The following is a 13846-nucleotide window of genomic DNA, read 5'->3' as shown; positions in this document are numbered from 1 at the left end:
GACTGTCCACCTCTGTGGGGATATAGGTATATGCATATGGTTTATATGAACAGTCGATGAACCAGAATACCTCATTTCCCAACCATTTTAGGTCCCAGAAATTGTTGGAAAAGACGAAGCTTTAGTTCTTTCATATCTTGAACAACATTGTGATCACTGACATTGACATGGTGAAGATGATGATGATCAGATACATCATCATCATCTTCATCAGCACCATCATCATCAATATCACCATCACCATCACCCTCATCAATAGCACCATAACAGCACCATCAACATTATCATCACCCCCTTCACCCTGATCATCAATAGCACCATCATCACTATCATCATCATCATCATCATCATCATCATCATCATCGTCGTCGTCGTTGTCATCACAGTAAGGGCAGCTAGTGCTTATATACAGCATCCTATGTGCCAGGCTATGTTCAAAGGCTTTAAATACATTAACTCATTTAATTTTCACACTATCTGTATGAAATAAGTAGTAACATTATGCCTAATTTATAGATAAACAAATGGAGGTTAAATAACATGCCCAGGCTACATGGGCAGGATTTGAACCCAAGCCATCTGGCACCAAAGTCAATGCTTTAACCCCTATGCTGACCTTAATAGAGACTGTTCACGTCCTCTTCTCAGAACAGAGAGCCACAGATAGGAATAACCACTGGCAGAGACATAGTGTGGAGTAACAGGTCTACCAAACCTGGGCTCTAGTCCCCACCCAAGAAAGACCCTGCCCCCGCAGGCCTCCATTTTTCCATCTGTAAACCAAGGACGTGAACATCTGGATGGTTTCCCAGCTCCCTCAGGCCAGCGCTGCACATGGTGCCCCTTCAGATTTCAAAACCCCCGGATGTCTCTCCGTAGTCCTCCCAGGGAAGCCAGCAGGGATCTGATGGTCCTCCGTGTTTATGTGTTGGCGGTGTGAGGTATATATGTGAGCACTCTGGCAGGCTGCCTTGATTCAAATTGATGACTGTAGATGGGTCCCCAGGGATGAGAAAACCAGAGTGCTAGCAGGACAGGGTCCACACAGGCCTCCAGAATCCATGCCAACACTCACTGACTGAGGGTTTAGGGAGCCCATAACCAAATGGTGCCCTCCTCTTGGTTCCTAACAATTGTTCTCATACTGTTAACACAGCAACTCAACAGACACTGATTCATGACCCGAACTACCCTAAATCTGTTATCAGGAATTTCCAGCTCATGCAGTCCCACCAGACCACAAGCTCCTGGAGAGCAAGGACTATGCTGCACCATAACTATCACCACAGATATGCAGAATGGAGTGATTTTCAAAGGTCTTCATCATTCATAGTCTCATTTGAGCCTGAAACCACTTTGACAGCTAGTGAGAACAGGTGATGTGATGGTGATGATGGTGATGATGATAATGATGACGGTGATGATGGTGATGATGATGGTGGTGATGGTGATGATGATAATGATAATAATGATGATGGTGATGACGGTGATGATAATGATAATGATGATAATGCCGACGGTGATGGTGATGGTGATGATGATGATGGTGATGGTGATGATGGTGATGGTGGTGGTAATGATGATGATGATGGTGATGATGATGATGGTGATGGTGATGATGGTGATGATGGTGATGGTGATGGTGGTGATGATGATAGTGATGATGGTGACAATGGTGATGGTGATGATAGTGATGGTGATGGTGATGATGGTGATGGTGATGATGGTGATGATAATGATGATGGTGATGGTGACGATAGTGATGATGGTGATGGTGATGATGGTGATGATGATGATGGTGATGATGGTGATGGTGATGGTGGTGATGATGATAGTGATGATGGTGACAATGGTGATGGTGATGATAGTGATGGTGATGATGGTGATGGTGATGATAATGATGATGGTGATGGTGATGATAGTGATGATGGTGATGGTGATGATGATGATGGTGATGATAATGATGATGGTGATAATGCTGATGATGATAATGACAGGACCATGGTGATGACCCTGCCATCTGTATATGGAGCACACACTGTGGAATGAGTGCCTACTGTGTATTGGATGCCAGCCCCCAGTGCACTATACTGTGGCTCACTCAATCTTCAGGATGACCTGTGATGGGGAGTATTTTTGGCCCTCACAACCGAAGGAGAAACTAAGGCTCAGTGAGGGCAAATCACCACCCAAATGTTCACATGAAAGGTGGGCTGCAACCCAGGCTCCCCTTGAAGAGACCAGCCTTGAATCTGCTCTCCTGTCTCTCATTGTGCAGAGTCAAGATGATACCAGGGCCAGAACGAGCCCTTCTACAGACCCCACACTCCACACTCCCCTCTGTGTTTATCTTAGAGGTTGCTCATCTAATGTGAAGTCCAGTCTGGGCAAAGGAGAGCCAACTAAGACTAAACGTTTTCTGCAGACCTACGCTAGTGCCAGGCCCTGCCCCATGAGCTGGGAACATGGCTACAAATGTAAAGCCCCTTTCTAATTGAGGAGCTCTCTGAGAGCTCCTGGGTGCATGGCCTGAGTTTGACAGCTTCGGTATGGTGACCCCTACAGCAAGCTTATGGTGGGCCCGCAATAAATGAGCTCACAGTTCTGTGGGGGACCAAGACAAGTAATTATGACCAAGTCAGAAGTGTGATGATGGAGGGAAGCCCAGAAGCCTCTGGGAGCAGCGTAGGTAACTAATGCAGTCTAGTATGCATGTGTGTGCATGGGTAAGTGCATGTATAAGTGGAGGTATCAGAGGCTCCCTGGAGGAGGCAAATCTAAAGAATGATTAGCCTTCAGATTTAGATAGGATGCAGAAAGAAGGTAAGGAGCTCCAGGCAGGCAGGAAATCTGAGCTGGGGCTCACAAACGTAGAGCAACCCAGTGTGTGTGCATGTGTGTGTGTCTGTGTGTGTGTGTGCATGCCAGGATAGAGGTGTTTCAGGATGTGAAGGGTGGAGGCCCAAATTTGGCTAGAGAGATAGGGAGACCCCTGGCAGTTCCTGCAGCACATTCGCAAGCCTCCTCTTGTCTCATTTTCATACCCAGCAGGACAAAAAATTTCCTTTTCTAGCAGGTGAGAACATGAGGCCTACAGAGCCAGTGAGCAACAGAGCTGGGCTTGGGGCAAGAGTCTGACTCCTAACTCAGGGGTCAAGCAGAGTGGGGAGTTAAAGCTGAACTCCGAAAAATTTTAGGGAAACAGGTAAGGCCTCCGGGGCAGGGGACAGCAGGAGAGGGCCTAAGGAGGAGCTGGGCTGGGGGACGAAGAGGCCAGGTCAATGGCTTATACCAGCAGAGATGGAGGGTCAACCATGGCCCTGCCTTGCCAGGACACTGGGTCTGGGGGGCAGAATAGAGGATCAGAAAGCGGTCACACACAGCCTCACATGTACCACTCAAACCAGGGAGCTAACCTCTGGCCCTGACAGCAGCCAGGCCAGCCGCCCCACCAGGCTTCTCACTCATGGCCTCCTCTGTGTGCCTCCAGCCTGGCCTCCTTCCAGAGATCTGTAGGTAGGCGCCAGCTCCCCCCTTTGGGTTCTGGGGCCCTGAGCGTGCCAGGAATATGACCCAACCAGGCATGATCCAGGGCGATGTCATCTGCCCAGCACTCAGCCTTAAATAAATGCTCAACAAATGCGAAGGATAAACACCACCAGCATCCCAGAGAGGCGTGGCTGCATCGCCCACAAAACTCTAGCCCTGTAAACGCCTTATACAGAAAGAACAGGGACCCATCCTGTGCTCACATGTTACTTTCCTAATACAAATATCAAACTTGGAAAAATTCAGCTGGCAGGGTCCAGGGAGAAGAAAACTAGCTGCCACAGTCATTGAGTGGGAGCCGCAAGACGTGGATTTCAGTCCTTGTCATGTCACTGTGAACATGGGAATCTTGCAAATGATGCTTCCTCTGTCTGAGCCTCAGTTTTCCTCATTTATACGACGGGTGCAGACAGGGAAGTTGGGGATCAGTGACCCCATCCGGGGGTGTGTCTGTTTCGGAGAGAGCTATTTCCAGCTCCCAGATGCCCAGTCCTGCTCCAGACCCATGGGGTGAGGACGGCCATGCAGACCCTCATGGACAAAAGCTCCAAAGGTTCCAATGGGCTTGGAGAGTCCTGGCACCAAACGCAGCCAGAGCTGCTCTTTTCTCTCTTTCAGCCTGCTGGGAGGCAGTTTCTAATGCCAGGAGGTCTAACCAGCACCCCAGGTGCAGGGCAGAAAGGCTGGATAGACAGAGAGATGGTACAAATCCACCAGTGTCTGTCCAAGCACTGGAACTCGAGACAGAGACCTACAGGGTGGTTTTGAACTTGACGTTAGGGACCTTGGAGGTCAGGGGGTAAGCCCAGGTCTTTGCACTCCAGCCCCATATAGCCAGTCAAGGACAGATGCACAAATACATCATTCAATACTTCATCTTAATTTCTTTTTCTTTTTCTTTTTTTTTTTTTTGAGACAGAGTCTTTCTCTGTTGCCCAAGCTGGAGTGCAGTGGCGCCATCTCAGTTTACTACAACCTCCGCCTCTCGGGTTCAAGTGATTCTCCTGCCTCAGCTTCATGAGGAGCTGAGATTACAAGCACACGCCACCACGCCCGGCTAACTTTTTTTTGTATTTGTTGTATTTTTAGTAGAGACGGGGTTTTGCCATGTTGGCCAGGCTGGTCTCAAACTCTTGACCTCAGATAATCTGCCTGCCTCAGCCTCCCAAAGTGCTGGGATTACAGATCTGAGCCACCGCACCCAGCCAATTTCTTAAAAAAAACGAAAAGTTTCAAGCCCAGTTGAGAATCAGGCACCCCATGACTCTAACTCCACCCTTCCAGGGAAAACAGCCGGCATTCCCGAAAAGTTCACTGCCTCCCTCCTGAGGCCGAGAGAAGCCTGTGCTGTCAGCAACCATGACTGTCAGCAACCATGACGGTGGTGCGGGAGGCTCAGCCCCAGCTGGTGATGAATGGGGCAGGCATCGGCCACCTACAGCAGCCCTGGCAGCCTCAGGGTCTGGCCAGGAGGGCCGGGCTGAACTCACCTTCACACTGCCTGCCTTCCCCCTTGTAGCCTGGCTTGCAGAGGCATTTGTAGGACTTGGGCGTGTTCTGACAGATGGCATCGATGTGGCAGTCATCCGTGCCCTCTGAGCACTCATCCACGTCGACTGATCCTGTGGGTAGGGGTGTAGGGGGAACAACAGGTAAGCTGTGGCCCCGCGGCAGGTGGCTGATGGTGTGGGGCAGGGGAGCTCTTGCCTCTGCCTGTCCATTGGTCAGTGGGCTCATTGGCAATAACAGCTGTCACAGGACAATCTGGTGTGACAAGTGGCAACTGGTAGCATCTTTTGCACAGCCACTCTGTGGCAGGGACAATGCTATCGATACACTTGGCCTTATTTATTGTCGCAATGATCCCATTGAGCTATCGTTCCGCTAAAAAGATGAGAAAACTGAGGCTTAAGGAGACAGTGAGGAAGAACCTCCTCCTCCATCTGTCCTACTCCCCCAACAAGCATCGCTCCAACCTTCCCCCACTCTCCTCACTCTATCCCCCCACAGGCATCGCTCCAACCCTCCCCCACTCTCCTCACTCTATCCCCCCACAGGCATCGCTCCAACCCTCCCCCATTCTCCTCACTCTATCCCCCCACAGGCATCGCTCCAATCCTCCCCCACTCTCCTCATTCTAGAATTTAGAGCCAGAAAGGTCCTTGGAGGAGTTTAAATCCAGCCCCTTTGGGTTCCAGATGGGGACACCAAGGCCATGCTAGGAGGCTCCTGCAGGTCACCTGAACGTGGGATCCCACCCTGCCGCTAGCCTGTGGAAAAATGGGATTCGTCATCTGGCTTCCACACCCCCACACCAAAGTGTCTGGTGGCAGAACCACACCCTCAACTGGGCTAACCTGAGCCCATCCGTGGTTCTGACTCCCCCCATGGTCCTCCCTCCTCGGAAATCCACACGTGAACCTGGTTTTCATATCCCAACTTCTAAATGCAAGTTCAGTCTAGGCTTTGAGGGCTCCCGACACTCTCCACCTACCACCCCCAACACATATACACCTTCAGTCTGGAACAGCTGTTGGGGCAAATCAAGCAAAATAGATTCTGCATATCCGGTCCATCTACACACCCCAAGCCTCTCTCCCTGTCTCTTTTACACACACACACACACACACACACACACACACACACACACACACACACACACAGTTCAGGCAGGGAGGGGACCTGCCTCTTGTCGGGCACAGTTCAGCACAGTCCGAGCTGAAGCTATAATCCAGGTTAATTCCTCAGGTTATAGATGAGGAAACCGAGGCCCGGTGAGGTCACATCTGCTATGGGTCAGTAGCTCACTGGGACAGAGAGTGGACTCCAACACAGAATGAGCTTTCCTACGTGCCATGTGACTTCTAGCTAGCAATGCATGAAATTCAGACAGATGACAGACAGACAGAAGGACCCAGGAGTGCAGCAGCACAAAGAACTCTCAGCAGCTGCCATGAGGGCAGTGCCCCAGGGCTAAGCTCAGAATGTCCCCATCTCGTCATGCCTCTGGCCTCACCTTAGATTGCTGGGTCCCCAAGAGTGTCCACTCTAAATTTCTCCCCTGCATAATATCTGGGTTTGAAATCTGCCAGTGGGGCCTATGAGATCCATGCCCTCCAGGGCTCCTCCTTCTTTGCCCTAGCCCCCAAGTCTCCTGCCCACCCCTGAAGGAAGAGAGGCATCAAAAAGAAACACAACAGCATAACCCCCCTGCACACACACACAAGTGCACGCGTGCGCACACACATGGCAGGTGGCATTGCTTTTCAGGGGGGCTACATTTGCTCAGGTGGGCGGCCTGTCCTAGACAGCTTGCCCAGGGGAAGAGTGGAAAGGGGACCAGGAGGCAGGGACTGGAGGGGGCCGGCAACTGGATGGCTGGGCCAGCAGGAACATCCATGAGGGCCTTCTGGGGAAGTGGCAACGGAGGGACGCTGTGCAGGACTGGCACTGCCTCTAAGGCAGGGACCCAGGGGCCAGAGAGGGCCCATCTCCAGGCTTCTATTCGGGAGGACTGGGGACACTTCTGAAACAGGACCAGCAGAGGCAGTGGGCCACAGGTATGGCTCTTCCCACTTCCCAGGGGCCAGTGTGTAGGAATGAGGGGCGGGAGCCCCTTGTGCCCTCACCGCCAATCTCCCACCTAGACAGGTGTCTTCATTGGGATGGAAATGTATGGATGTTGATGAGGGGTGGGTGGAGCTATCTCTCAACACATCTTTCAACACTTGGGTGTCCTTGGTGTGGAGTATGGGGAGAGGACACAGGAGTTTGAGAAGAGAGGGTGAGAAGCCACTTGTCCCCACCGGTCCTCTGCCATGCTCCCGCTCCTGTCTGGGCTGGAGACTCCCCTGCAGGGCGACCCAGCCCTCCCAGCATAGGCTGCTCCCTTTGATTCTGGTTTGCTTATGCTGGGGACAGGCTATTGGCGTTTCACAGTCACAGGGCTTCCACTGAGAGGGTCAGGGAGGAGACAGAGTCAGATACAGAAAGACACGAGGAGGGACACAGGCAGAGATAGGCACCCCCAGGAACAGTCACTCAGAGGTGAGGGACCCCAAAGCTTGGGAGAGATACCCACAGACACAAGGGGAATGGGGCAGCAGGGTTGGGCTTCCAGGAGGGGTGTTGCTGTGGAAGAGTCTCACGGGCCCAGCATCCTCACTCGGGGCACGCGGGACCACCAGGAATAGACCCTACACCACCCAAACCAGACCTCAGGGAGCCGCGAAGGACGTACAGGACCCTTCCCCTGCCTCCCCCTCCAAGCAGAGCACTGGAGGAGCGTCTCTGATGACGCGGGGGAGAGAATGTGACTCCAGCTTTTCGGGAAGCCCCTGAAGACAGCCAGAGAGCAGGAGGGGAAGGGGTGGGAGGGTGGGGGGTCCCCGTGAAACCCACGGGCCTGGGCCTGTGGCCTCCGGGTCTCCCCCTCCCCTTCCTGGGTCTGCTCCACCGACGTCCGGACTCTCCTCTCGTGTCTGTCCCTGCGTCTCCTCTGCCTTCCTTCCTTCTGTCTCTCCTCCCCGTCCTGTCAGACGGTCCCTCGTCCGCGGCTTTCCAGGCATCTCCGTCCCTCTCTCTTTCCGGGTCTCCCTCTCACCGCCCCACCAACCCCGTTTTTCTCCAGTGTCCATCTGTCCCCCATCTCCTCTTCTCTCTCCCTTATCAACAGTGGGACCGTCCCTCTTGATTCCTCCTGGTCCACGGGCCTCCTCCTCCTTCCCCGGGCCGTGCGGGCCTCCTTCTCTACCCTTCCGCATCTGTCTTTTCTCCGGGCTTCCTTTTGTCTGCTCCCTCAGCGCAGCCTCTTCTGTCCGTCTGTCCCGCACCTCCCGCCCCGTCCCGGTCTTTCGGTCCGACCCTTTCCCCTTCCACCTCCCGGCGTGTCCCCCTTCGCCCGCCCCGCCCCGCGTTCCCTCTCCCGGGAAAAGCGCCCCTCTGCGCTCGGGGTCCCGCCCCTCCCTGGTCCGCACGCGGGGCCCCCGGGAACCGCCGCCTTTCTTCCTCGCTCCCGCGCTCGCGCTTCCCCTCCCGGGGCCCCGGCCCACCCGCCCCTGCTGCGGCCCCTCCGGGCTCAGGAGCCCCGGCCGCCCGGGCTGCGAGAGGGGGCGCCCCGCGCCGGCCCCAGAAGTTACTTTGCAAAGAGGCGGGGGGCGCGGGGCCGCACGGGGCGAGCTCGGGATGCGCAGGGAAGAAGCCCTCCGGGACCGCGCCTCGGCCGCCCGCGCCCCCCGCGCCCGCCGCCCCCCACCTCGGTCGGGGACTTACCTGGGAGCCCGCTGCCCCCCGCCAGCCGCCCGCGCGTGCCCAGGGCCAGCAGCACGCACAAGTGCCAGCGCAAGGCCGCCGCGCCCATGCTCAATACGGGCCCCGCTGGGCGTGCGGGCGTGCGGGCGTGCGGGGCGCGAGGACCCGACCGACCGGCGGCTCCCGCAGGCGCTGCTCGCTGCTCACAGCTCCGCCACGGCTCGGGCTCCTGAGCAGCCCAGCCGGCCCGGCTGATGAGCTGACAGCGCGCGCTCATTGGCCCGTGGCGTCGGGGGGGCGGGGCGTCGCCCACGGCCGGCCAATGGGCGCCGGCCGCCGGCCCTTCGGGGGAGGGCGGGCGCGGGCGTCGTGGGGGGGGCCCTTCCTTGGGGCGGGCGGCAGGTGGGGGGTGGGGGCCTGGCCGGTCTGCTCGCTAGGCTGCGGGCGCGGGGTCTCGGCCAGGCTGGGGCTGCTCCGAGGCTGCGCCCTCCCCTGCCCTCGGCGTCCCGGCCCCTGCCGTCGAGCCCGCCGTCCCTCCAGGCCCGGAGGCAGGGATCCTGCGAGCCGGGGGTCCCGCGAGGTCGCCCGCCACCCGTGTGCAGTGAAACGCGCTAGCGCGCAGAGCAGACTCGCCTGCGCCGTCGTTCGCTGGACGTTTCCTGAGCACCTACTGGGGGCTGAGCGCCGCGAGGCAGCAGCGAGCGAACCGGGCGGGGAATCCTCGTAAAGATCGCTTGAAAGTTGACGTTCAAAACAAACGAACTTTTTAGCACTCGTCAAAGGACAGTGGCTCGTCAGTGTGCTTGTCACGGGGCGGCCGCAGGACCCGCGTCTGGAACGGGGCGCCCGGGGCGGACAATGCCCCTTGGCGGTCGGTGCCGCGCGAGGCCCCGCACGGGGCTGACCTCGGCCCGGGAAGTTCGCTGACCGGAATGCGAGGCCGGGGCCTCTCCCAGTGACAGACCCGGCGGGGCCAGGAGGAGGGGCGGGGCGGGCATCCCGGTCCGAAGACCCGGGAACTGCTCTGGCCTGGCCTGGGGTCTACACCTGACGCCTGGCGAGGGTCGGCCTCGGGTCTGGTCCCACCAGGCCTAGGAGCGAGGGGCGGCTGGAAATAAATGGCCCCTCTCAGCTCCAGGCAGGACGCTTTAAGGGAAGAAAGTTCAGCAAACCCCAAGGCCCATCTCCTTGACAACCACCAATAAGAGCTCCTTTTTTCTTCTGCTCTCCAGGCCCGACTCAAAGACAACTCTTTTCTCTTTTTTTGTCCACTCTGCCTGCACCAGTTTGAGCCCCTCCACACCAGCTCCCCTTCCTGCCCTCAACACACACACACGCGCGCACACACACACACCGTCACACATGCAGACACACGCTCTCACATGCAATCACTCAGATACAGCCTCACACCCTCACATCCTCCAGCACACACACAGGCACACATGCTTCTTCACGCCCTCATCCGACCTGCTGTAGATGAGCTCCTCAGCCCTGGAAGGTTAAATCTGCATCCAGCCAGCTCTCACTCACTATCTGACTTCACATCAGCTTGTGGCACGGGCCTGGTGGCCGAGGCAAGGGGTCCCCTACATGGGGATTGGGGGTGTAGGGGGTCCAGAGAGGCCCAAAGAAGAAGGAAGCACTGCGCGAAGGAAGCACTGCTCGTTGTCTCCTCTGAGCCCCCACCCCATTGCTCCAGACATTTCAGTCTGTATGGCAGCTCCTGGCTGCTGATTTAATTTGGGAGATGCTGTTGACAGGCTTTATTTTGTCCCCGTCAACTGTGTAGCTTTGAGTTTCTGCAGGGGGTGGGGAGTTCCCTCAGAACCACAGATTATCTTGTGCATTGGGCAACAGGGCAAGCAGTGTGAGGTGGTGGAGGAGGTCCTTCCAGGGGGCTCTAACCTACTTGAAACAATGCCCTTTAACGCACCTGGTCATTACGCCCCCCCCCCCCGCCCTGGCCAGGTGCCCCTCAAGCTTGATGGCAGCAGGAGAACCTTCTTCCAGGCTCTGTCCCCACAAATCAAGGCAGGAATGGAGGCAGGTTACGCTGGGACCCCTCAGCCCAGAGGTAGCTCTCCCTTGTACCAAGTTGTAGTCCCCAGCCTGCCCCCAAGTGATTGCTCAGGTGAAGTTTGCGGGTGAATCAACACCCTCTAAGGTGTGCAGACAGAGGGAAAGTGGTTCCTTCCAGGTGGCTGTCGTCTATGTGGAGGAGTCAGTGAGCAGAGGAAGGAAATGGAGAGAAGATACACCTGTAAGCCCCTCACAGGTGAAGGAAAGGAGGTGGCCTGTGGGGCAGAGAAAGAGGAGGTCACTTCTGCCGCAGGGCACCATCAGGGAGGCCTCTTAGGGCAGGTGACCTGGGCTGGACACAGAACATAACGAGGAGATTTGCCTAATGGATGAGAAGAACAAATAGAGAATCTGCCAAGGTCCATGAGAGAAGGTGAGGACTGAATAAGTGAGCCAGAGAATGTTCTGGAAGCATCTTGAAAACTGCAGAGCACTGTATGCACGTGATAGTGATGTGCTGGAGGGCTGTGTGCAGAAACGGATGAGTCTGTTTTGGACTGGGGTGGGCTGGCAGGTGGGAACCCACAGCCACGCCTCCAGCACAGGATGACTTGGAACCTCCGGACACCAAGCTGGAATAGTGGAGGCCGAAGGCTGAAATGCGCAGTGACTTTGGCGGGGAGCACGCTATGGCTCCTGTCACCTCCAAATGACCTATGAGCTCTCTGTGTGGCAAACAAAGCACTGCTTACCCCTCTGGGATATAAGGGATGACTCAGCTTTATGTTCTCTCATCTTTCTAACAATCCCCAGCCTCACCAAACTGCTGCAAAGGGAGCCCCACAGCTGTCCTATTTTTTCACACCCCAGAGCCTGCACCCTTTCCCCTGCCAGGAGCACCCTTGGTTCCCCTTCTTCACAGGGCCCACCCCTCCTCTTCTGCCCACACCCTGACCACTGCCTCCAACTGGATGTGGGGCCTCCTCTGGGCTCCCACAGTCCCCTGGAGTTACTTCATCAGAGCCCAGCTCGCTCTGGGTTTTACCTCTGTCTCCTCCTAGACTGGGGGTTCTTGAGGACAGGGCTTGCAGCTGATCTTTATCTGAGACCACAGCTCCTAGTTGGGGCATAAGAAATTATTGCTAAATGAATGAATGAACGAAGAAAGAAACAGAGCAGACATCATTTACCTGATCATTCTTATTGCTCTGGGAAAAGGAGCAACAAGCTAATGGAGAATTTAAGCCAAATCTGTGGCTATTTGACAGGGCCTTGAGAGTGAATCCGAATGCCTACTCCGTCCTGCCCACCTCCACCTCTGTGCCCCAGGGTGGGTGGGAAGCTGGTCCAGCCAGCAGGATGGCAGTCCTCAGGGGCCGAGTGGCTGACCTGGGGCCCTTTGGCTCCCCCTGGTGACGCCTCACACAGATCTCAGTGGAAGAGGAGGGAGAGGAGGTGAGCTCCCCTCTCAGACCTGACCCCAGTGGCTGACCCCAGTCCTCAGCACTGGGAAAGCCAGAGGCCCTGGACCAGGCAGGTCTGCTCCCAGACCACATACTGTAACCTTGGCTAAATCTATTGACATCTCTGTGGGTTCTGGTTCCTCCTCTGTGTAGGTGACCTACCTCTTAGAGTAGTCGGGAAGATACAACACAGCAGAAATGATGTGGAAGCTCTCCAAACCTCAGTTTTCTCGTCAGTAAAATGAAAGTGATGGTAGCTAGTGTTTTTCACTCACCCGTGGGGAGGATTCAGTGAGATTTTGTACATAAAGCCCTTAGGACATGCGATGATTATTCTTACTACTACTATCACTACTGCTAGTACTGATACTGTTACTAATAGTAGCAGATGGTAGTAATATACAACCAGTTAGGAACACTTTACATTTTAAAAACTTCCTCATGAAGAATTCTCTTGCTTAATAACAGTTGTGGAAGTTCTTTCAGAAAATAAAGTTATCTGCAAGCATAAAATGTCATTACATAGATGTCAAGCCTCCATCTTGATTCCTTTAGATGTTTTTGCCATCCTTTCTCTCTCTCTTTTTTTTTTGAGACCGAATCTCGCTCTGTTGCCCAGGCTGGAGTGCAGTGGCACAATCTCAGCTCATTGCAACCTCTGCCTCCCAGGTTCAAGTAATTTTTCTGCCTCAGCCTCCTAAGTAGCTGAGATTACACCAGGCACCACGCCTGGCCTTTTTTTTTTTTTTTTTAAAGTAGAGACGGGGTTTCACCAAGTTGCCCAGGCTGGTCTTGAACTCCTGACCTCAGGCAATCCGCCCACTTCAGCCTCCCAAAGTGCTGGGATTACAGGCGTGAGCCACTGCACCCAGCCATCCTTTGTTTTATTATTATTAAAAGTGAAATGGCATAATAGCCTCCTGTGGTTGCACACGTTTTTAGACCTTCAAGGGTAGACTTTTGCAATCCCTAAATGACCTTTGGCCACACAGGCCCATTTCTTGGCTTGACCTGTCAAGTGAGGGGCTTAGTTCCCAAGAACCCAAGTTCCAGATTCTGAGATGTCCCGCCTGAGTTGCGTCACCCAGCATATTCTGACCTGTCACTGCTGCTTCTGGAGGGGTACAATAGTTGACATGTGTTGAGCATTATATGTACGAGGCACTCTGCTGAGATGTCCCAGGCATTACATCTTTTAAGCCTGTGAGCCATCTCCACTTCACACCTGCAGAGACAAGGACTCAGGGTGCCTGGCCAGGATCCCAGGGCTAGCAAGTGGCAGAGGTGGGATTTGAACCTAGGCCTGTGTGACCCCTCACGGCACAGTCCTAACCATTCTTCCTTAATGAAACACACTCAGAGACTCAAAGGGTTGAGGGGCGTGAGGGTGGTAGGGGACTCCTGGCTGTAATGCTTCAAGTTTTACTTTTTTAGTTTAGATATTGAGAAAAGTGGTTTTCACATAGTGCCTGATATGGTTTGAATTTGTGTTCCCACCTGTACTAGTCTGTTTTCATCCTGCTGATAAAGACATACCTGAGACTGGGTGATTTACAAAAGAAAGA

General features: G+C 54.8%; 1 protein-coding gene across 3 annotated transcripts in view; it reads right to left on the bottom strand.

The window, feature by feature from the left end:
• Positions 1 to 9049, bottom strand: part of SCUBE1 (signal peptide, CUB domain and EGF like domain containing 1) — a 143891-nt gene extending 134842 nt beyond the window's left edge. For all 3 annotated transcript variants that reach the window (XM_028827624.2, XM_015150522.3, XM_077949395.1), the window contains exons 1-2: positions 8821 to 9049; positions 5040 to 5171 (exon numbers count right to left, since the gene is read on the bottom strand). In XM_028827624.2, the coding sequence (XP_028683457.2) occupies positions 5040 to 5171; positions 8821 to 8908 (220 nt within the window). In that variant the 5' untranslated portion in view covers positions 8909 to 9049. The remainder of the gene's footprint in view (positions 1 to 5039; positions 5172 to 8820) is intronic.
• Positions 9050 to 13846: the final 4797 nt, after the last annotated feature.

Source organism: Macaca mulatta, chromosome 10 (genome assembly GCF_049350105.2).
Source record: "Macaca mulatta isolate MMU2019108-1 chromosome 10, T2T-MMU8v2.0, whole genome shotgun sequence".
Lineage (NCBI taxonomy): Eukaryota > Metazoa > Chordata > Mammalia > Primates > Cercopithecidae > Macaca > Macaca mulatta.
Note: the sequence above shows the minus strand (reverse complement) of the source record. Positions and strands in the feature narration are given on the sequence as shown.